Here is a 25268-nt window from a genome sequence, read left to right as displayed (position 1 = left end):
TAGTCTAAATTTTGGACTGTTGGATCCAACCTCCAGAGTTTCTGATTCATAGGTCTGGGGTGGAGTCTGATAATTTGCTTTTTGAAGTTAGATGCTGCTGATGCTGCTGGTCAGGTACCACACTTTGAGAACTACTAGGTTAGATAAACTCTAAGCTCCATTTCAACTCTGTGATTCCATCATTATCATTGCTTTCACAATGCCTTCTGTCCCCCTCCTTATTTACTTTGTCCCTCAGTTTATTGAAACTGCCTCTTACCTAATAGTTAACATTGAAACTTTCTAAAATATCCTACCTTGTAGAGGGTGATGGACAGAAAAGAGCTTCCCTAAATTTTTACAGCTTTTGTTAATATGAAGCACCTGCAGCTCTTTGGCATTAAAAATGACCTTAGGACCTACTATATAGCACAGGGAACTCTGCGCAATGTTATGTGGCAGCCTGGATGGGAGGGGAGTCTGGGGAAGAATGGATACATGTATACGTATGGCTGACTTGCTTTGCTGTGCACCTGAAACTATCACAACATTGTTAATCAGCTATACTCCAACATAAAATAAAAAGTTTAAAAAAAAATGACCTCAGGTGGCCTACTTAATTATCTCATGTGCGTAGCTAGTTACAAAGGAAATATCTTCAGACACCAAGTTTCAATAATTAAGGTCTGATGCCTAATTGCCATTGATCCCTTTATGTTGTCTTAAGATCTGAAGAGCTTGGGCACCAATGTAAAAATAAAACTATGTTTTCATTCGAAGATGCTGTTTAATGAATAACACTAAAGATCCCAAATTACATCTTCAAATGAGCTTTTTAATCCCACCTTCTTTTTCTTGGTTTTCTGGATATTTGGGATGGGATAATGCTCTGTGAGGCATGGGTCTGCTAAAAACAAACAAGCCTCTGCCTGCCAAACTGAATTATTTATTTGGCTCATGTTTTCTTTTTTTGAAGTAGAGTTATGGATTAAGATCCACTGTTTCTTGTTTTATCAGTAATTTGATAATTTTCTAGTACTGAATTGCAAACAATATAAGAGAAAAGCAAGGATCTAACATTTACTTAGTGCCTATTATATGCCAGTCACTGTGCCACGAGCGTTACTTTTCTTGTTTATTTAATCCTCACAACAACCATGTAAGGTAGTATCATTAGCTTTGGTTTTTACATGAGGAAATAGACTCAGCAAGGCTAAGTAACTACTCAAGATCACACAGCCAAAGAAATGGCAGTGTATAGATTTAAGCTCAGATTCATTTGGCAGCAAAGCCTTTGTAGGCATAGTAGATTCTAAATAAAAATATGTGTTGAATGAATCAGTAAAGGAATGACTATATGCCATTATCTTCCTAATGTTGATTTTTAAACAATCATAGAATTATAAAGTTGAAAAGGCACTATAGGTCATTATCTAATCAGGGTTTTAGTTATGCATATCCTTTAAAGTATCTCTAACAGATGAGTATACAGCCTTTACTTGACCACCTCTTGGGAAATGGCACACACAACCTCTTTAATCACAGTGATTATTGAATAGCTCATTATTAGAAGATTCTTTGCATTCAACTTCCCTAAAATCTCTTTCTTTGAGCCTAGATCTGCCCTTTGTAACTGCTCAGACTTAATCTGGTTCTTCTTCCATACATAATTCTTTCAAATATTTGAACATAAGCGTATATCTTCTCTCTCCCAAGCAAAATAGCCCCCATTTTTCCAGCTACTTTTCAAGATCCACACATAATAATAACTTAATAAATGTTTGTTACATGAAAGAAGGAAAGAATAAATAAATTTGATACCTAGACTCCTCAGTTTCTTGTTTCCTTTCTTTAGAATGTGAAGCATCTGTGCTGTGTTCTGGGTACATGCTAGGACCATATTTCTAGAAGTAAATGAAGTGATTTCCTTTGATATACTCTTGCACTGCACAATAGTCACCCACAAAAATATAATTTTTTAATTTTCTGACATAGAACAGTGCTGTCGTCTTTGACATCTCAGGTTTGCATCAGGTCACAACAAGCTGGAGTTGAACAGCAAACCTAGTGCTTTTCTTCAGGGTTAAAGGCAAGACCTGGGTGCTAGGGGATCAGCTCCAGTTTAAGCAGGCTAAGTCGGTACTCTAATGTACAAAACTTGGGCTTACCTCAGCTAAAATGGAAAAAATAGCTGCCCAAAGCTAGTTTCTTTCACGCCCCACTGGCAAGGTAGTAATTGCACAAAGACCTTTTTATTATAAGTTGATTTTCCTGAGAAATGAATTCTGAAAAATACTGTAAAGTGTTTATTTTTTGCTTGCCCTTTATTAACCCACATCTTAGGACTTTCCCTAGAGAGAAACTGTTGGTAAATGAAACCTCTTAGACCTACACAGGAACATTTTTGCACTATGTCCCTGGCTGTGGAGGGAACAGGGACAGGACAAGGCAAGTTGGTGCTATTTAAACAGGGTCATCAGCCAGTATATGGAATTTTGCCTAAAGAGAAGATTTAGGAATTTAAACGGGGGAAGAGTTTGGGGTTGGTAGAATTACTGGGAAAGGTTTGTATCTTAAACAGGATATAATACAGCTCTTTTATACTAGTAAGGAGGGCAAAGACCCAGTTTGAACTTAAAAATCATTTCTCTTAGTACATCCTAGTTTTGATCTTTAAATAACAAAAGTCCTATAGTTTAATTTATAAAATCATGCCCTAAAAGCCAGCACGGCCTGTGATGCTATTGGAATCAGGGCAGCATGCATAGAGTAAGGGAGGGAGCTAGGAAATTAAAATATGATTTTCATAGACATGATTCTGTCATAGTTCTTATTTTCTTTATATGGAATACAAATACTGATATAGAGTGAAGATTTTCTGTTTTGCATTTTTGTGCTCTTTGATACATTTATTGAGGTCAAATGAAATTTGATATAGTAGGATTTATTATGAAGTGCTCTCTGAATACAACTCCATAATTACTCAGCTACATGGTAGTGCATAAAGCTGTAAAACTGCTTAGCCAGACAAGCAATTTATGTGTTACATCGAGGTGTGGATGGCAAAGAATATTAGTTTAATTGGGAGCCAAGATGTAGTAGCCTTAAATCTGAAGAGCTATATGTTTAACATAATGCAACGAGGCTTTGAAATAAGATACCTAAACTGGGGAGCTACAGCTTTTGGAATATATAACGATTAGACATTACTTTCTGACCAAAGATACTAAGTACTATTTTCAAAATAAAGTACAGAATGCAAAGCAGGTGAAAGGGCAAAACCTTTCAACATTGTAAGGTAACAGAAGAAAACATTTCTTCTAGTTCTTTGTTTTAAAAAAAGAAAGAAAATAAAAGGAAAAAGAGTCAAGATAAAAGATAAACATTAACTATAATTTAGTGGAAGCAGGGATGAGGCAAATTCACAGTGAGGTTATGTCCTTGGTGTACCAGTGGAATCTGAAAGGGATTTGGTGAATTTAGCCTGAATTTTTCTCAGGGAGCAGATTTGGAATGAGGTTAGAAGTGGGTGGCTATTTGGGTACCAGCACACCACCAGGGGTGAAAAACAAATACTCCTTGGCATACATTTGCTCTCTGTCTGATCATAGGCTCTCTTCTGTTTAGCAGGTTCAGGGTCACATGCCTCCGCTCATGATCCCAATTTTTCCACATGACCAGCGGACCCTGGCAGCAGCTGCTGCTGCCCAACAGGGATTCCTCTTCCCCCCTGGAATAACATACAAACCAGGTAAGTAGAAAGGGATTTAACATTCTTTGGGGAATGCTAAGATCCATATGTTTTTGCTTAGTAATCACAACAAGCACAGAAGCATATGAAGGAACTATGAATAAAAAGATCATAAAAGCTATTTTAAAGTAAACTTAGAATTGTGAAGGGGGCATGTTATTAAACGAATCGGTTGCTAAAAACTTTTGCTTTCTCTTCTTCCACTTGAGTTTGTTCTGAATTCACAGATAAAATGCTACTTTCCCTCAGGACTACAAATTTTTGTCAGCTTTCTCTCATACCTTTACTGTGAATAATTGTCTTTGGTTAAAGATACTTTGCTCCTCCTGAGAGCTTTTCTACTCTAGGAGAGTGGTCACATACAGTATAAAATGCTATTATTGTTTGTTGTCTGATTTCTCTTGGAAGAAGAGTTAAAACTGGACTGATTTAATTAGCTTGCTACTAATAGGTAAAATTCTTTTTGATTTTAGTCTAAATAATGAAACATTCAGTTGTATTTTCTTATTCATCTTTGAACCGCAAAAAACAGGACACATAACCTTGCAGTGAAGTATGTTTTGAGATGATTTAGCAAATGTTATGATTTTTCTTTATTCCTCTGAGTTTACTGGACTCCTGGGGAATTCAATTAGGGGCATAATGGTTTGAAGCTTCTTTCAGAGCATCCTTGTAAACAGGGCTTTAAATGTTTAAAGATATGTTGCCAAAGGAATCCAACGTAAGAAGATAGTCAAGTAAATAAAAAGTCAACCTGAATTTCATTTGTGCATTCTTTGTAACTGACCTCAGCTCAGAAGTAGTGACCTTGTTCTACTCATTAATAATTTCTGTGTCAAGTTCTTTTTAACATATTAACCTGATTATATTAACCACCCAGTCTGAGTGCAACAAACCTGACTGCAGCGGTTTCTTTGTGTATGGGTTTATAAAGTGAACAAAGGTATTTTAATATGCTTAAAGCAATAATAAAGTATAAATCACTTTACTAAAATTCTCTGTAAGGAATGTTACTAAATAGCATAAAAACAAACCTAGTGGGTTTTAACATCTTTTTTTTGCCATCAATTACTCTTATGCTTTTGGTAGAAAACCCCCTTCCTTGTGAGGAAAGGAAAGATGTCTGTGTCAAAACCCAAATTATTCAAAGAATAGAGATCTTAAGCGATTGGCTAATTTAAGGACTGACTTTAAAAATTCCTCAGATATAAAGGAGTCAAAACTAGGATTAACAACGGTTTTTGGATACCACAGTGAATGAAAATTGTGTTACTCAAAGTTAAAAGTTGATTTTTCTAGAGCAGAATTTTTAGAGCAAGTTATATTCTGTGAAATTAGTATCCATATTAAGGACAAGATAATATTTTGTCGGAGAATATCTTACTGTCAATGCAGTGGTTCACTTCTTCTCTGATCTCTATAAGTAGTTTTGAGCTTTCTTCACCTTGACGTCCTTCGGAATGTTGGTGTAAACTAAGTTTACTGGTTTAACCTGAATCTGAGTTGTTATCCCTACACCAGTTTTGGAAACTTTTTAAATGAACTGTATGTGGAAACTATTTAATTTCCATGTTTTTAAATTTAAAATTCTCCACATTTCAAAATCAGGTTATGGGCCTTATTTTCTTCTAGACACAGATATCAACATAATTGACATGTTATGTAATTTTGTTAAGACAATAATACTGTTTTCTTGTTTTTTAACATCTTTATTGCAGTATAATTGCTTTAACAATGGTATGTTAGTTTCTGCTGTATAACAAAGTGAATCAGCTATACATATACATATATCCCCATATCTCCTCCCTCTTGCGTCTCCCTCCCACCCTCCCTATCCCACCCCTCTAGGTGGACACAAAGCACGGAGCTGATCTCCCTGTGCTATGCGGCTGCTTTCCACTAGCTATCTATTTTACATTTGGTGGTGTATATATGTCCATGCCACTCTCTCACTTCGTCCCAGCTTACCCTTCCCCCTCCCTATGCCCTCAAGTCCATTCTCTCCATCTGCGTCTTTATTCCTGTCCTGCCCCTAGGTTCTTCAGAACCTTTCTTTTTTTTTTTAGATTCCATATATATGTGTTAGCATACGGTATTTGTTTTTCTCTTTCTGACTTACTTCACTCTATATGACAGTCTCTAGGTCCATCCACCTCACTACAAACATCTCAATTTCGTTTCTTTTAAAGGCTGAGTAATATTCCATTGTATATATATGACACATCTTTTTTATGCATTCATTTGTTGAGGGACACTTAGGTTGCATCCATGTCCTGGCTATTGTAAATAGAGCTGCAGTGAATATTGTGGTACATGACTCTTATTGAGTTATGGTTTTGTCGGGGTATATGTCCAGTACTGGGATTGCTGGGTTGTTTGGTAGTTCTATTTTTAGTTTTTTAAGGAACTTCCATTTTGTTCTGCATAGTGGCTGTATCAGTTTACATTCCCACCAACAGTGCAAAAGGGTTCCCTTTTCTCCACACCCTCTCCGCATTTCTTGTTTGTAGATTTTTTGTGTGTGTGTGGTACGCAGGCCTCTCATTGTTGTGGCCTCTCCTGCTGTAGAGCACAAGCTCCGGATGTGCAGGCTCAGTGGCCATGGCTCACAGGCCCAGCCACTCCACGGCATGTGGGATCCTCCTGGACCAGGGCACAAACCCATGTCCCCTGCATCAGCAGGCAGACTCTCAACCACTGCGCCACCAGGGAAGCCCTGTTTGTAGATTTTTTGATGATGACCATTCTGACTGGTGTGAGGTGATACCTCGTTGTACTTTTGATTTACATTTCCCTAATGATTAGTGATGTTGAGCATCCTATCATGTGTTTGTTGGCGATATGTATACCTTCTTTGGAGAAATGTCTATTTAGGTCTTCTGCCCAGTTTTGGATTGGGTTGTTTGTTTCTTTGATATTGAGCTACGTGAGCTGTTTGTATATTTTGGAGATTAATCCTTTGTCTGTTGCTTCGTTTGCAAATATTTTCTCCCATTCTAGGGTTGTCTTTTTGTCTTGTTTATGGCTTCCTTTGCTGTGCAAAAGCTTCTAAGTTTCATTAGGTCCCATTTGTTTATTTTTGTTTTTATTTCCATTACTCTAGGAGGTCAGTCAAAAAAGATCTTGCTGTGATTTATGTCAGAGAGTATTCTGCTTATGTTTTCCTCTAAGAGTTTTATAGTGTCTGGTCTTACATTTAGGTCTTTAATCCATTTTGAGTTTATTTTTGTGTATAGTGTTAGGGAGTGTTCTAATTTCATTCTTTTACATGTAGCTGTCCAGTTTTCCCAGCACCACTTATTGAAGAGGCTGTCTTTTCTCCATTGTGTATTCTTGCCTCCTTTATCAAAGGTAAGCTTACCATATGTGCATGGGTTTATCTCTAGGCTTTCTTTCCTGTTCCATTGATCTATATTTCTGTTTTTGTGCCAGTACCGTACTGTCTTGATTATTGTAGCTTTGTAGTATGGTCTGAAGTCAGGGAGCCTGATTCCTCCAGCTCCATTTTTCTTTCTCAAGATTGCTTTGGCTATTCGGGGTCTTTTGTGTTTCCATTCAAATTGTGAATGTTTTTCTTCTAGTTTTGTGAAAAATGCCATTGGTAATTTGATTGGGATTGCATTAAATCTGTAGATGGCTTTGGGTAGTATAGTCATTTTCACAATGTTGATTCTTCCAATCCAAGAACATGGTATATTTCTCCATCTGTTTGTATCATCTTTAATTTCTTTCACCAGTGTCTTATAGTTTTCTGCATACAGGTCTTTTGTCTCCTTAGGTAGGTTTCTTCCTAGGTATTTTATTCTTTTTGTTGCAATGGTAAATGGGCGTGTTTCCTTAATTTCTCCTATAGATTTTTTATTGTTAGTGCATAGGACTACAAGAGATTTCTGAGCATTAATTTTGTATCCTGCTACTTTACCAAGTTCATTACTTAGCTCTAGTAGTTTTCTGGTAGCATCTTTAGGATTCCCTATGTATAGTATCATGCCATCTGCAAACAGTGACAGTTTTATTTCTTCTTTTCCAATTTGGATTCCTTTTATTTCTTTATCTTCTCTTATTGCTGGGGCTAAAACTTCCATGACTATGTTGAATAATAGTGGTGAGAGTAGGCAACCTTGTCCTATTCCTGATCTTAGTGGAAATGGTTTCAGTTTTTCACCATTGATAATGATGTTGGCTGTGGGTTTGTCATATATGGCCTTTATTATGTTGAGGTAAGTTCCCTCCATTCCTACTTTCTGGAGGGTTTTTATCATAAATGCGTGTTGAATTTTGTCGAAAGCTTTTTCTGCCTCTATTGAGACGATCGTACGGTTTTTCTCCTTCAATTTGTTAATATGGTTTAACACATTGATTGATTTGCGTATATTGAAGAATCCTTGCATTCCTGGGATAAACCCCACTTAATCATGTTGTATGATCCTTTTAATGTGCTGTTGGATTCTGTTTGCTAATATTTTGTTGAGGATTTTTCCATCCATGTTCATCAGTGATATTGGCCTGTAGTTTCCTTTTTTGTGAGATCTTTGTCTGGTTTTGGTCTCAGGGTGATGGTGGCCTTGTAGAATGAGTTTGGGAGTGTTCCTCCCTCTGCTATATTATGGAAGAGTTTGAGAAGGATAGGTGTTAGCTCTTCTCTAAATGTTTGATGGAATTCTCCTGTGAAGCCATCTGGTCCTGAGGTTTTGTTTGTTGGAAGGTTTTTAATCACAGTCTCAATTTCAGTGCTTCTGATTGGTCTGTTTATATTTTCTATTTCTTCCTGGTTCAGTCTCGGAAGGTTGTGCTTTTCTAAGAATTTGTCCATTTCTTCCAGGTTGTCCATTTTATTGACGTATAGTTGCTTGTAGTAATCTCTCATGATCCTTTGTATTTCTGCAGTGTCAGTTGTTACTTCTCCTTTTTCATTTCTAATTCTGTTGATTTGAGTCTTCTTCCTTTTTTTCTTGATGAGTCTGGCTAATGCTTTATCAATTTTGTTTATCTTCTCAAAGAACCAGCTTTTAGTCTTATTGATCTTTGCTATTGTTTCCTTCACTTCTTTTTCATTTATTTCTGATCTGATCTTTATGATTTCTTTCCTTCTGCCAACTTTGGGGGTTTCTTGTTCTTTTTTCTCTAATTGCTTTAGGTGTAAGGTTAGGTTGTTTGTTTGAGATGTTTCTTGTTTCTTGAGGTAGGATTGTATTGTTATAAACTTCAGTCTTAGAACTGCTTTTGCTGCATCCCATAGGTTTTGGGTTGTCGTGTTTTGATTGTCATTTGTTTCTAGGTAATTTTTGATTTCCTCTTTGATTTCTTCAGTGATCTCTTGGTTATTAAGTAGTGTATTGTTTAGCCTCTATGTGTTTGTGTTTTTTACAGTTTGTTTTCCTGTAATTGATATCTAGTCTCATAGTGCTGTTGTTGGAAAAGATACTTAATATGATTTCAGTTTTCTTAAATTTACTGAGGCTTGATTTGTGACCCAAGATATGATGTATCCTGGAGAATGTTCCATGAGCGCTTGAGAAGAAAGTGTATTCTGTTGTTTTTGGATGGAATGTCCTGTAAATATCAATTAAGTCCATCTTGTTTAATGTGTCATTTAAAGCTCATGTTTCCTTATTTATTTTCATTTTGGATGATCTGTCGATTGGTGAAAGTGGGGTGTTAAAGTCCCCTACTATGATTGTGTTACTGTCGATTTCCCCTTTTATGGCTTTTAGGATTTTCCTTATGTACTGAGGTGCTCCTATGTTGGGTGCATAAATATTTACAACTGTTATATCTTCTTCTTGGATTGATCCCTTGATCATTATGTAGTGTCCTTCTTTGTCTCTTGTAATAGTCTTTATTTTAAAGTCTATTTTGTCTGATATGAGAATGGCTACTCCAGCTTTCTTTTGATTTCCATTTGCATGGAATATCTTTTTCCACCCCTTCACCTTCAGCCTGTATGTGTCCCTAGGTCTGAAGTTGGTCTCTTGTAGACAGCATATATACGTGTCTTGTTTATGTAGCCATTCAGCCAGTCTATGTCTTTTGGTTGGAGCATTTAATCCATTTACATTTAAGGTAATTATCGATATGTATGTTCCTATTACCATGATCTTAACTGTTTTAGGTTTGTTATTGTAGGTCTTTTCCTTCTCTTGTGTTTCCTGCTTCTCTAGAGAAGTTCCTTTGGCATTTGTTGTAAAGCTGGTTTGGTGGTGCTGAATTCTTTTAGCTTTTGCTTGTCTGTAAAGGTTTTAATTTCTCTGTTGAGTTGAATCTGAATGCGATCCTTGCTGGGTAGAGTAATCTTGGTTGTAGGTTTTTCCCTTTCATCACTTTAAATATGTCCTGCCACTCCCTTCTGGCTTGCACAGTTTCTGCTGAAAGATCAGCTGGTAACCTTATGGGGATTCCCTTGTATGTTATTTGTTGCTTTTCCCTTGCTGCTTTTAATATTTTTTCTTTGTATTTAATTTTTGATACTTTGAGTAATATGTGTCTTGGTGTGTTTCTCCTTGGATTTATCCTGTATGGGACTCTTTGCGCTTCCTGGACTTGATTGACTCTTTTGTTTCCCATATTAGGGACGTTTCCAACTATGATGTCTTCAAATATTTTCTCAGTCCCTTTTTTTTCTCTTCTTCTTCGGGGACCCCTATAATTCGAATGTTGGTGCATTTAATGTTGTCCCAGAGGTCTCTGAGACTGTCCTCAATTCTTTTCCTTTTTATTTCCTAATTTTGCTCTGTGGTAGTTATTTCCACTATTGTATCTTCCAGGTCACTTATCCATTTTTCTGCCTCAGTTATTCTATTGATTCCTTCTAGAGAATTTTTAATTTCGTTTATTGTGTTGTTCATCATTGTTTGTTTTCTCTTTAGTTTCTAGTTCTTTGTTAAACGTTTCTTGTATTTCCAAGATTTTGTATCATCTTTACTTTCATTACTTTGAATTCTTTTTCAGGTCGACTGCCTATTTCCTCTTCATTTGTTTGGTCTGGTGGAATAATGCTGTTTTTTATGGGGGAAGATACTGTTATATAGTCAATGAGTTTGGACCATTTTATAAAAAGTCCTCTTGCACAGTATCACTGAGATTACAGTATGTAAGTAAGGAGAATCTAGACATTGAGGCAATATTGTGCAGTAGTGAGTTACCCCAGCTGAACAGCATCTGTGCAGCATAGAGTAGTGCCTTGGAGTAGCAAAGCTGGATTTGATTATGTTGGCTAAAACCTGTTGTTTAGGGCAGGACAGTGGATTTGGACATGTACGATGATTTTTAATCACAAGCAAGTCTGGTAAAAATGTTATTATCTGGCGACCCCTAAGTTATGTCAGAGAACTGAATTAACCAGAACTCTAAATTCTTCAATACTTTGGCTAATTCAGGTTTTATTGTATATAAAAATTATACTTTAAAAGGATTAAAATTATGTGTTCATATGCTACTGGGAGAGACATTACATACTTAGGAGACACTCTATGCAGTGTTCTTGTCATTCACACAAACTGGGAAAGGAGAATACTGTTTGACTGGTGTCTGTACAAGGAAAACTTTTTTGCCCCAAACTGAGCTATAGCTATAATTTCACTTGTGAGACAATGACTAAAGTTTTAAAGGAGTAGTGTTGTCACATATAAAAGCCTTGAAATGGTGGTGTAACTTTATAGTTTGATCCCCTAAGCAAGAAGAAGAATAAGTGCTACATTGGTTTTTAGTGAATTACAAAATAAATGGCTCTCTTTTTGTTCTTTTTTCACCTTCCCATAACCTGAAACAATTCCATGGTGTTTGTGCCTTCAACTGATTGAATAATTGTCTTCATTTCCAGAAAGCAAGGACCACCTTGGGCTGATGTTTCCTGTTAAAGTTGACTGTTTCTGAATCCATATTAGTACATTCTAAACAAATATATTTAGGGCTATCAACTTCTCCTCTTCAGATAATTTGACCCATTATTCTGGACATTTCAGGGCCCCCATGGGTAGTGAACACCAAGCAAGCTCTCCCACCCCGGTGAGTTGCTGAGGAGGCATGTTGTTGATGGGGATTGTACAGTTTCAGGGGAACATGTATCAAAATAATCTCTGCTGAAATTCTTTTATTGAGTTGTAATCCCTAATTAAACCCCACCTATTTTAAAAAATTAGAGACATCTTTCTAAAAAGGAACTTATCAGGGCCCAGAACATAAACCACAGAAGTTTGGTTGCTTTGCTCTTTCACATCATGATGCTGAGAGATATAGAAATCCATGGTAAGATGAATATAATTGAGTACCTATGACTGAGAAAACTAAAAGGTTAAGCCTCTTTCATAGCTGCCAACGTGTATATTAGAGTGATTGAATTGACTGTAAAATAAAAACACTGGATAGCATCCTTTGTGTGCCAGGGATGATGCAGCTGACCCATGGACTTCATGTAGTTGGGATTTTTAAAATGATTGCTGCTGGAGTAGCACCCTTAAAGTTTCCCAGGAGATCCTAGGAGTAGGATGTCTGCCTGCTCATGACTCCTATACTTACTTACTGTTTATAATATGATAACAGCTAAAGTTTATTGAATAATTACGTTGTACCAAACACTGTGTTAAATATTTTACATTATTTTATTTAATTCTTACTTGAACATATCACTGAACCTTGCTGAGCCTCTCATTTTTGTCATCTAAAAAAATATGTCATGAGTTGTCCACTGCTCAGCATGGGTGTGAAGATTAAATTTGTTAAAATGTATGAAAGTTCTTTGAAAATTCTAAAACACTATGTTTGGGGATAAAGTCTGACCATGAAACTAAGTAAATTTAACTACATTAAACTGCATTCTTATCCATTAGAAATGTGGTCCAAAAACTGAGCTTTTGACTGAGATATATTGTCTCTCTGCCTGATGACCAAAAGCAATTTTACTAGTATACCTGCTGTTTCTTTAAGAAAAAAATTGTGGTAAAATATACATAAAATAATATTTATTATTTTAACCACTTTTCAATGTACAACTCAGTGATATTAATACATTTGCAGTTTTTTGTAACCATTACCATTATCTATACCCCAAACTTTCAATCATCTCCAACAAAAACTCTGTGGCCATTAAACAATAACTCTCCCTATCCTCCTACCCTGAATCCCCAGTAACCTCTATTTTACTATCTTTCTATATGAATTTGCCTATTCTAGGTACTTCATATAAATGGAATCATACAACATTTGTCCCTCTGCATCTGGCTTATTTCACTAAGCATAATGTTTTCAAGGCCCATCCATATTGTAGTATATATCAAAAGTCCATTCTTTTTTATGGCTGAATAATATCCCATTGTATATATATGTCTATGTCTATATATTTGTTTGTTTATCCATTCATCTGTTGATGGATATTTCTGTTGTTTCCATATTTTGGCTATTGTGAATAATGCTGCTGTGAACATTGGTATACAAATACCTGTTTGTGTCCCTGCTTGCAGTTCTTTTAGATATACACGTAGGAATGGAATTGTTGTGTCATATGGTAGTTCTATGTTTAGCCCTTTGAGATACCATCAAACTGATTTCTTTAGGGGCTGTACCTTTTACATTCCCACCAGTAATGCAAGAGTGTTCCAATTTCTTTATATCCTAACCAATACTTGTTATTTTCCATTTTTTTAAAAAAAATATAGCCATCCTAGTAGATGTGAAGTGGTATCTCATTGTGGTTTTGTTTTTCATTTCCCTGATGATTAATGATTTTGAGCATCTTTTCATGTGCTTATTGGAAATTTGTATATCTTCCTTGGAAATGTCTAAGTACATCGCCTATTTTTGAATTGGGTTGTTTGTTTTGTCTTTATTGAGTTTTAGGAGTTCTTATATATTCTAGATATTAATCCTGTATCAAATATATGATTTGCAAGTTTTTTTCCTCATTTTGTAGGTCGTCTTTTCACTTACTCGATAGTATCCTTTGATGCACAAAATTGTTTAATTTTGATGAAGTCTGATTTATCTATTTTTTCTTTTGTTGCCTGTGCTTTTGCTGTCATATCCATGAAATCATTGCCAAATCCAAAGATTTACTCCTATGTTTTCTTCTAAGAGTTTTATAGTTTTAGTACTTAAGTTTAGGTCTTTGATCCATTCCAGTTAATTTTTATATATGGTATAAATTAAGGGTCCAACTTCATTCTTTTGCATGCGGATATCAGTTTTTCCTGCACCATTTGTTGAAAAGATGTCTTTCCCCCAATGAATGGTCTTGGTACCCTTGTAAAAAATCAATTAACTATATGTAAGGGTTTATTTCTGGGCTCTCTATTCTGTTTCATTAGTCTATATATCTGTTCTTATGCCAGTATCATACTGTTTTAATTACTCTAGCTTTGTAGTAAATTTTGAAATCAGAAAGTATGAGTCTTCCAACTTTATTTGTCTTTTCAAAATTGTTTGGGCTATTGGGGCCCCATGCAATTCCATATAAATTTGAGGATTGGCTTTTCCATTTCTGTAAAAAACGATTGTTGGAATTTTGGTAGAGATTTTACTGAGTCTGTAGATTACTTTTTTGATCTTAACAATGTTAAGTCTTCCTGTCTATGAACATGGATGCCTTTCTATTTATTTAGATCTTTAAAAATTTCTTTCAGAAATGTTTTATAGTTTTTCAGTGTACAAGTCTTTGCCTCTTTAGTTAAGTTTATTCCTAAGTATTTGATTCTTTTAGATGCTATTGTAAATAGAATTGCTTTCTTAATTTCCTTTTGGATTGTTCATTGCTAGTATATAGAAACACAGTTGATTTTTGTGTGTTAATCTTCTACCCTGAAACTGCTGAATTTATTTATTAGCTCTTGTAGCTTTCTTATGAATTCTTTGGAATTTTCTACATATAGGACCACTTCATATGCAAATAGACATAGTTTTACCTATTTTTACCAATTTTGTTTGCCTCTTTCTTTCTCCCTTCCTCCCTTCCTTCCTTATCCCCTCCCTGCCTCCTTCCCTTCCTTCCTCCCTCTCTCTCTTCTTTCTTTCTTTCTTTCTAGTACTAACTAGAACTTCTAGGACAGTGTTGTATAGCAACAGTGAAAATGGGTATAATTGTCCCCGATCTTAGTAGAAGAGCTTTCAGTCTTTTACCACCAAGTGTGATGTTAGCTGTGGGTTTTTCATAAATACCCTTTATCATGTTGATGAACTTTCCCTCTATTCCTAGTTTTTTCTGAGAATTTTTATCATGAAAAGATGTTGGATTTTGTCACATGCCTTTTCTGCATCAATTGAGATTATCATGTGTGTTTTTCCCCCATTGTTCTATTAATGTTATGTATTGCACTGATTTTTTATTTTTAATGTTGAACCACCCTTGCATTCCTGGGATAAATCCTACTTTGTCATGGTGAATAATCCTTTTGATATGCTGTTGGATTCAATATGCTAATATTTTGTTGAGGATTTTAATATTCATACAGAATATTGTTCTATAATTTTATTTTCCTGTGATGTCTTTATCTGGCTTTGTTATCAAGGTTACACTGGCTTCATTACCTCAGAGTTAGGAAGTGTTTCCTCTTCAATATTTTTGAAGATTTTATAAGGATTAGTGTTAATTTTTATTAAATGTTCAATAGACTTTATTGGTGAGGCCAAAAATTCAGTCCAGGAATTTTCTTTATTGGGAGGTTTTGTTTTGTTTTGGTTTTTGCGGTACGCGGGCCTCTCACTGTTGTGGCCTCTCCCGTTGCGGAGCACAGGCTCCGGATGCGCAGGCTCAGCAGCCATGGCTCACAGGCCCAGCCGCTCAGCGGCACGCAGGATCTTCCCGGACCGGGGCACGAACCCGCCTCCCCTGAACCGGCAGGCAGACTCTCAACCACTGCGCCACCAGGGAAGCCCTATTGGGAGGTTTTTGATTACTGATTCAATCTCTTTACTTGTTATGGGTTTGTTTATATTATCTATTTCTCCTTGAGACAGTTTATGTAATTTGTATGTTTCAAGGAATTTGTCCATTTCTTCTAGATTGTCTAATTTGCTGATGTACAGTTGCTACCTAATACTTCTTTTTAATTCCTTTGTTTTGGTTAGCATTTACTGAGAACCATTTATTTGCTGATATCTATATATATAAATATATATGTATACATGTATATGAATATACATATATATTCTCATTTAATTTTTATAACAACTCTAAGATATAAGTGGCATTATCTATATTTTGTTAAAAGAAAAAAAGAAACTAAAAGTCAAAGAAGTAAATTAACTTTCCAAACTTTCACATCTAGAAATTAGTGGAGATAGAATTCAGACTGAAATTCTGAATATTTGACATTTTATACTCTTGCAGGCATGATCTAAGTGTGTAAGATATGAAGAAAAGTCTAGCTTTTGTGAGTGTGTGTGTATAAAAAATGTGATTTATATGTATGGGATTATCCAGATGACATCTTGTGAAGCTAGCCATTTCTAGCTCTTCTTGACTATTTAAGACAGAGGCATGTACCACTATTGCTGGAATACTTTATTCATTAAATCCATCTACTTGAAATCAAAGCATTTCTGAGGTTCTTCAGGTTAGTACTCTCCTTTTTAAATAAGAGTGGTGAGGTCCAAAAAGGAACTATATATGCTCACCTGTATAAACTAACCTAGTTTTATGGTGATTGAGATTATTTTAACTGTGCCCTTCTTCATACATGGAGGCTATATCATTGGTGAGTTATTAAGTCATGAACTTTAAGTTGTTATTTTAAGTTAATTTCTTGTAATGGGGATACATGTATACCATTTTGTCCATACTCACTTATTTAATTGCTATTGTGACAAATCCCATGATTTTCATATGATTAGCCAAGAGTTTGGATGCATCTATGAAATAAGTAAAGAAATTAAGATTGATCCTTGATTCTTAGCTTCTTTAAAGGTATGAAAAACAATGCAGATGCTCTTAGAAAAAGTCTTGAGATCAAGACTCTTCTCATCATTGGTCTATTCTTTGATGAATAGAGGAGAAATTTAGCAGGAGAAATAAGAGCATGGTGAGCTCAGCAATATATACTATGATCCATGGCAATTTTTTTCTCCAATTGTTCTCAGAACAAATTAAAGATTTTGCTTTCTTTTTAAGATTCTAAATGTGTCACTCATTGCCTACTAACTTTTGCTGCAGTGTGCTGTCTCACAAAGATAAATTCAGATTGATTATGGCATTCCCTCAGAATACACAGAAGTTATAATATTTTGCTATTCTGAATACATGCATCCAGGCAAGATGCAATGTGGCATGTCCAAGTCTGTACTGGTGGCTGTAACTGAAATATTTCCATATTGTAGCAAAAATGATGATAGCTCATAAAAGTGAGGTCTATCTATGAGTTATTTGGCAACTCAAATAACTTACCATCATCCTGTGATACCACCAGACAATGATCTGTGAGATGAGGGGTGTGTAGTATATCTTTCTTCTGTTTTGGAGGGTGGAAAATAAGGTATGAGACTTTGAGCCAGTAACTGAAGAATCTTTGAGTCCTGTCTCCTAGTTTAACGTATTTTTCTTCTCTACTCCTCCCAAACTCTCTAAATAGGTTAATATCTGAAGTTAGTATCTCAGAAGACTGCAACCAACCCAGTCCCTTGTCTTTCTGAGGAATCAAAGTAAATGGACAGAATTTTAACCATGGGATTTTTGACTTTTTAATAAAAGTGAAGTTTGTATCTGAATTACACAAACTAGGAGTATTCTTGCAGGAGGTAGTCTGAGTCTAATGGGTCCTAGGTTCATGATACAAGCTCCTCCTTTTCCTGTGTTTAAGTCTTAATAAGTTTCGGCTTCCTTTCGGTTTCCCTGAAAATTAGAAAATATACTTCCTGTCATTCAGGGACTCTTGCTGTGGAGCTGCTTTGATCCCAAAGCAATGTTGGTTATTGTGGCAAGTGAAACTAATGTCAGGCAAATGTCCTATAGGCTGTAACTCCTGTTTCATATTTGCTCTGTAAGCTTCAGATAAAAGTAATCAGTTGGAAAACCTAGAAGCCTGGAAAGATGGATTTATGTAATGGGCATTATTTCCCAAATTGGCATTTGGAGGTTGTCTACTTATACTAGAGGTAGCAAGGGCCAGATTACGGTAGTGCCTAAAACCAACCTGTTTCAACAGGCTTCATCTTCTTTTGTACAGATTTAAAGAGAATGGGTCCTCACGCAAGCATTTCAAATCCAGAGACAAATTTGAAAAAAATTGCTACAACATGTTGACTGATTCCTTGCCAAGTCAGCCACTGAGAACTTTTTCTTGATCGACTCTTACACAGAGACAATTAAAGGCGAGGGGGAGGGGGGGGAAGCTTGTAACTTTTTAAAAGAATTAAACTTCACAGTACTCTAAATCCCTCTCCCTCTTAAACCTTCTCTTCTACTTTTAACCCCCCTCTTCTTCACCCTTACCTTCTCCCTCTCTGGCCTTTTCCTTTTTCTCTCTCTTCTGATCATTCCCTGTGATATACTCAGTTGCTCTAATGTATTCATTTTTACTTTTGGTATTGATACAATATGTTCTGGAGACATAGCTTTCCAAAGATTATATTCAGATATACAGATTCAAACCAGCAGAAAGGTTAAAAACATTTTAAAAATATGCTTGTCAGCAGTGGAAAGAAAGCTGTTTGTAGCCAGCAGGTGAGCTGGAGAGTACTACAGGGTGTGGTAGAGATGGTAATAAATTAACTGGCAAGCCAAAAACTATAAAAAAAAAAAATCAGCTATTTCATAGCATAGAAGCATGACAGCTATGAAAAAAGGAGTGCCCCAGGGAATTCTTTTAGAGTTTGATTTTTTTAAATATGTTTGACATGAAAAATGTTTTAGTACAAATAAAACAACTGGTATTAAACTTACAGGGAGGGGGGTTATGGTTTAGAGTTAGTATGAATAATGCATGATATTTAAAGAAAGAACAGCTCTAAAATGTTCTGAGAGGCAGCCCATGTTGATGGTTGGAATGGTGATTTTTTTTTCTCTGTTTTTGAAGCATCATTAATTCAGCATCATTTTGTGATTTTTTTAACCTGATAAGATGTCAACCAAAGAAATACTGTTTGACTTAGATTAGGATATTGTTTCTTCACATAATTTAGTTTAAATATCAAGAGGATCAGTAGAATTATTTAAGCATAAAGCGGCAGTCATTTACCATAAAAAATAATTTGGCCTAGTTATCTTTTTTAAAAAGCTCATGTAGCACTGCAAACCAAAATCAACCTCATGGAAGGGGAAAAACAAGATCGGATATTTTGAACATTACTCCATAGGAGACTAGCACAATATAGTGTTAGTGAATGCATTGTAGCAGTGCTCCATATGCAATCAGAAGCCAATTGTTACTGGACTGTGTACAAGCGCACACTGTGCTCAATGGTCTGATGAGGTATTATGGATATGATGCAAAGAGACTGTGTAGATTAGAAGTTTACAATTTGTTAAAAGTGAAAGCAACTTAACATTTACGTTGGGCCAGCTGAGTGGAGCTTCATGTGGCAAACAGGATGAGTTCCAACGAACCAGGGGCACCAGGAAGGCTCCAGGTATTAGTGTCCATGCAGAAAAAAAGAGGTTTTATTGCTTTCTAGTTGACTACCTTTATTACTGTGATTCTTTCTATACTTCTCATTATTATATTCAGCTTTTAGTGTGGAAAATTTCATGCAAAACAGCATGATTATTGTGAATGTCAAATGTGGAGGAACAGCCTATTAAAATATAGCCTAGAGACTGTACATAACACTGACTTTAAATAAGTAGCTGAAGTCAAAGTGATACTCCATTAAATCATTGATATTGTGTAATTTATCCATAAGTATTAATTTTGATTTCAGTTACCACTATCACAATACATTCCTCATCACTTTCTCTTGGTTCTTCAGGTTGTTCGCTTCATACAGCCTATGTTCTTAGGTCACAGAAGGTACTTCAGCCCCCCTGTTTAGGAGTGGTCTGGAGCCAGAAACACATTAAGATGTAGCATTGATCTCTGCTAAACCATGCTCAATCTCGACCAGACATTTAATGCAGATATCACATGTAAAATGTGTGTTTATTTAATCAAATCATCATCAAAGAATAAGTGATGAGTGCCTAGTGTGTGTGCATGATTCTGTACTAGGTTCCACTGGAAGTTAGTGCAGAAAAACATAGTTTCCACTCTATTTGGGATACCAGGCATTTCATAGAATGTTGGCAGATAAGATTAGCTTCTCTCTTACCCCTATCAAATTAAAGAGGTTGCATTTAATTTTTTTCCTCTATTTTTTATAAAATAAATGTGAGGGTTATGGACAGTCAGTAATTCTTAATCTTTTTTGGACTGTAATACTCTGCCTTGCCTACCAAGGCAAAACGTTTTGTTGTTTTAATGTAAAAGCCTTAATGCTTTCTCAGTGAACTGAATGTCAGCCTGGCTTTAAGATATTTTTTTTACTCTTAAAAAAATGATGTATTACAAGATTTGTAATGGAGTGAACATGCTTGAATTGCACATTTAATTTTTTTAACATCACATTCATGTTTTGCCAGTTTGCCTACCAGCTATCTGTTAACAAAAAGTTCCAAGGCAGGAGTGCAAGTCTGTGCCCAACTAAGCCTTTTGTTTCTGCAGATGTTTGGGCTTAGAGCAATGTTGTAAAGCTCCGGCAATCCAAGGACCATGTTTGTACTTGTCTGCTGTGATTCCCTGTTCATTGTCTAAACCTGTATGCATTGTTCTTTCCGACAGGTGATAACTACCCCGTACAGTTCATTCCATCAACAATGGCAGCTGCTGCTGCTTCTGGCCTCAGCCCTTTACAGCTCCAGGTAAGTGCCAGAAGAAAAAAATGTGGGATACGAGCCAGTACTTTAGTGAAAAACTGCTAACCAGCTGTATGCTAAATAATGGCCTGGATATTAAATAATTTTTTAAGCATAGCCTAGAAGGATTAACACCTTATGTACTTACCATACTGCAAATAGAAAACTGTCAGTGTCAATATTTTTAAAGGAAAAAATGACATTATAACAGTACTGTATATTCTCGATCAGGTAAGTTAATGGTTTTACAATTTTTTATGGCTGGTTGTTATGGCTGTTATTGGGTATGTAAGCTTTTTCCTTATCAATTCTTCATCCACGTCTCCATTCATGTCCAATTAGCTTTTACACATAAGCATCAAAACAGAAAACAATGTTGGATATTTTCCTTCTTGCAGCTCATAGAATAGGAGGTTGTTATTACCAAATTACTTTAACTGTTTGGAAAATGTAAACACTTTGCCCCTGAATATGTGTATCCTCATCCTCATCCTCATCCTCATGCCAGGTCAAAAGTCTGGGCATGGTGTCTGACCAAATTCTGGGTTAGTGTTCTTTACCTATGAAACTAAAATTGGAGAGAAAGTGTTTTGGAAGCTAAATTAAAAAATCACTTGCACCTTCTCTTCTTCATAGTAAAATGGTGCGGGGGGTTAACAATAGGACTAAGTATTCTTTATACCCTTCTAGCACTGCCATCTTAATGGGAAATTGACTTTAAATATGAGTGTATATTTTAACAAAAACAAAAAGATAATATCATTAAAATAATGGTTAAACCTTCAGTATTTGAACGTTTAGAAAATGTATGGTAACTTGAATTTCAATACAGTGGATAAAGATAGTTTTTTATTCTTATAATTTCCTGTGATTTTTTTTTGAATTTTCTTAAATAGTCTAGGGAATAGCATCTAACTAGGCATTTTTGTTTCTTCTTTGCTATTATTCTCATATGACTTGAATGTAAAAAATGTACAGATATTTTACCGTGAAAAAGTATCATTTTGAGCATCTTCAACTGGGTCTACAAATAAAGAATTTTTGCAGTAATTTGAGAAGTTTTTGTCATAAGCCTCATCCAGAAAGTCTTGAAGATGTTATCCATTATGGACTGCCTAGCAGAGCTAGATATTTTGCCTAATGAAAGCAGCAACCCTACCTCTCTTCTAAACCCTCACCTTCTCTACTACTGACAGGGGAACTTACTGCAGTTGGTAAAAATATAAAAAGAAACCTCACTCATAATCAATCTAATCTATTTCTCCTTTTTCCATAGCTATGCTATTGAGTGTCTTCTTGAGTCAGAGGCAAAAATAAGAAAGCAGTTTGATCCTATAATCAAGTTTCTGTGAAAGAGAGTATCTGAGTCCTAAACCTACTTTCTATTCTTTGGTGTGGTCAATACCCTGGGTTTAGAAATATGTGTTCTGTTTCATGAGTTCTGATAGTATGTTTTGTCTTTTTTTTTTTTTTCTGAATATGCTACTAAACAGAAAGGTCATGTCTCCCACCCACAAATTAACCCAAGGCTAAAGGGCCTAAGTGACCGTTTTGGCAGGAGTTTGGACACCTTTGAACATGGTGGTGGCCACTCTTACAACCACAAACAGATTGAGGTATGAATACTTCCATTGGTGCTTCATTGGGTGGGGGACTGGATTGTTCAGTCATATTCTAGGCTTTTTTTAAAAAGTGGCAAACACTCAACCTAAACACTAAAACATAATCTTTCCCTTTTTCTCATTCCTAAGGAGGCTCATTTTTGCTCCTTTTTCTTTCAGAGAAAAAGGCAAACCCCAAACCAATGCCTCTGAAATACATTGTTTATTGCTATATATTTAGGCAAATTCTTTACATTATGAGTGCTTTCAAAACCATCTTTATTTCCCTTACTCTTTTTTGTGTGTGTATAATGCTGCATAGTAGTTAAAAAACACTTAAACATTAAAAGAAAAATAACTCATTTGACCATGTAACAACCCTATAGAGTTGATAAAACATAATTCTGCTTTCACAGACAAAACAATGGAGGTTCAGAGAGGTCAAGTTATTTAACCAAGGTTATGAAATATTCTTTGAGTCAGAGTTATTATCCAGGATTTCTAACTCTACCAAATTCAGTTTTTCAAATTTAGTTTTCTCTGGCTGAAGTGAGGTTGGGTGCCTGAGCCTGACTGGTTGCTTTTTGCCCCATAAACTACTATAGTAGCCCTTTCATATTTAACTTGCAATAAAGTTCTTTGTTGTTTTTGTGGGATATTCTTACTACATGGGAGAAGATGGCTCATACGGCTCTTTTGAAAACCAAACCCCTTTCTCCTATAGGGACCCAGTCCTCCTCTCTCCATTATCATGCTTAATTCCTCTCCTATATCATTGGAGTACCTCTCGGGGGACTATCAGATGCTGGAGGGTTGCTAGCTATCTGTTGAATCACAAAAAAAGGAGACAGGTTATCTCACACTGAAATACACTTTAACTTTCTGGGTTAGATCTAATACTACATTTATGTTCTAACCTAGGATGGTAAACCCAGTTTAAAAAGAAGAAAACAATTACATCTAACAAAGTTGTATATTCAGCTCCTATTGGCTCTGCCCGTCTATACATATCAACTACTATGTGATCAATAACATGTCCCTTTGACATTATCTTCTCTGTTGCTTTTGAATCTGCATTTTTGGAAAATGATAGAGAAAGCTCACTTCTAAGAAGAAGGAAGAGGACAAGATCAAAGGACACCTTGGAAGTAGCCTAAGGAAGAGTTCAGACCTTGTTGCTTGCCTTCTTCCTTTCCCTTTCCCTTTGATTATAAGAAGTATATAGGGAGTTTCCACCCAGACATGACAAGGCATATACTGTTAGAATATCTGCTGTCTTCTATACAGCCAGAAGGGATTTCTTTTCTAAGGCTTTCTTTTGGCTGTAGAGAAGGTGCCATATTTCTGGACGTTCTGAAAATCTACTGTGCTTAGGATTGCCAAGCAGTGAGATAACTGGACGTTAGAACAAGCCTTTCTGTGTGATGACAGTTAGCAAGCTTACCTACTCAGGAGAGGTAGTTTGTTAAACTTTTAAGTGCTTGAAAGAATGTAAAAGCAAGTGGCCTTGGCTCAAATTCAAAACTTCCTCTCCTCTTGACTTTTATTTTCTCTTGAGGGTGTTGAGCTCTAACCCATCAACCTTCCCTTAGCCAGTTTTCTACCCAGTGTCGTCTTTTACTAATTTTCACTTAGGTTGACTTCTCTTCCCCCCACCATTACAGACCCCTGATGCTGTCAAATCTGGCTTCTGTTGGGTTTCTGGAAACCATGATGTCATATATGTGAGTGCCAGATCTGTGTAGTGCTGTAGCAATGCAGATCTAGGAGCACAACATATGCCACATGCCTGCCACTTTAATGAGACTAGATACAGAATCTGGTAAGGCAGGGGGCCCTCATAGCTTTGCAGTGTAAGTTTGGGGTGGATTGAGAGTTTCCTGGGTTTTTTTGTTTTTTATTCTTGCTCTGTTCTCTTGCTTCCACTTTTTGTACCTTTCCTTGCATGTCAGGAAACCTTTGCTTAGAAAAGATTGACCTGGTTTGAAAGGCAGGTTTCTCAAACTATCCTAGTATGAGTATAGCATGTTTATTGGGACTTCCATGAACTGCACAGTGGACACCCATATCTAACCTGCTATAGACACTAACATTTTAAATCTTGAGCAAAAGTAGAGAGAAAATTTAATAATATCTTGCTTTATTGATTTTAAAGTCTACTTTCTTTTCTAGCCAGCGTTTTCTCCATTCCTTTGACAAGCTAAATGTCACAGCTGTGTCAACAATCAGGATCATGATAAATTGTGGATACTAAGCATTACAATTATGTTAATGGGTTTTACTTCTAATCAGAGATTCTTAGGAAGAAAGACCATAACACATATATACCACCACCACCTCCACACACACGCTGCTGCATTGCTCAGAAGTGGTCCTCTCTACCTGATGTTCAGTTAATTTGTCCTTCAAAGGTTGTAACTTTTAACATTAATGAGCCTGGGTAATCTTAACAGTATAGGTATACTCTGGAAGCCTGAAATTTTGTTATCAGGTAGAGAAAAGGTATTTAAAATGGAAAGATCCTCCTTACGTTAGTATATTCCAGTTCTTTCTTTCTTTAAAATAAGAAAGACACAGAAAAGTTTTTTTGTTTTTGTTTTTTTTTTTTGGTACTCCGTGCTGATCTAAGGCATGGTTTTCTCTGCCTCAGGAGCACAATATTAAGAGAGGGAAGGCCAAAGAATGCTATTTTTAGTTGAACAGTTCAGCAGATAGAGGCATGAATACTCATATATCTGAAGGTTGAGGGGCTTGAACCATTAATTTTGATAATGTATTTAACCCTGGGAACAATCAGAAACTGTAACTCTAAGGTTACAGTGCTTTTGACCTTTAGAGAACAGAGGGCATTTGCTACAGTAAACAATATATTATATTGCTACTTATTCCAGTTCTCTACCCGTATAAATTTCAGGACCAGTTGCCATTTGCTTTCCTCAGCTATGTTAGCATTGGTCCTTCAAGTAAGTCAAAAGGGGGGGACCAGTATAATGAGGCAGTCATGTAAATATGGCCTTTAAATAGCTAAGATGTTAGATTGTTCCTGAAGAAATATTGTCTCAGAAACTAAGCTCAGAATGACACTTTTTTTTTAACGAAAGAGTGATTTTAATGTATTGATTCATTT

The 25268-nt window shown here is 35.9% G+C and overlaps 1 protein-coding gene across 3 annotated transcripts in view; it reads left to right on the top strand.

Moving 5' to 3' along the window:
- The window catches only part of SOX6 (SRY-box transcription factor 6), a 636354-nt gene that overhangs the window by 500126 nt on the left and 110960 nt on the right, over window positions 1–25268 (top strand). For 2 of the 3 annotated variants that reach the window (XM_082628667.1, XM_082628666.1), the window contains exons 9-10: window positions 3607–3730; window positions 20467–20546. In XM_082628667.1, the coding sequence (XP_082484793.1) occupies window positions 3607–3730; window positions 20467–20546 (204 nt within the window). Of the gene's footprint in view, window positions 1–3606; window positions 3731–20466; window positions 20547–22033; window positions 22157–25268 lie in introns of all 3 variants that reach the window. The other variant, XM_082628665.1, reaches the window with a different exon arrangement.

The sequence above is a fragment of the Mesoplodon mirus genome (assembly GCF_964341445.2).
Source record: "Mesoplodon mirus genome assembly, chromosome: 7".
Lineage (NCBI taxonomy): Eukaryota > Metazoa > Chordata > Mammalia > Artiodactyla > Ziphiidae > Mesoplodon > Mesoplodon mirus.
The sequence above is the reverse complement of the archived record's forward strand: the minus strand, read 5'-3'. Positions and strand labels throughout refer to the sequence as shown.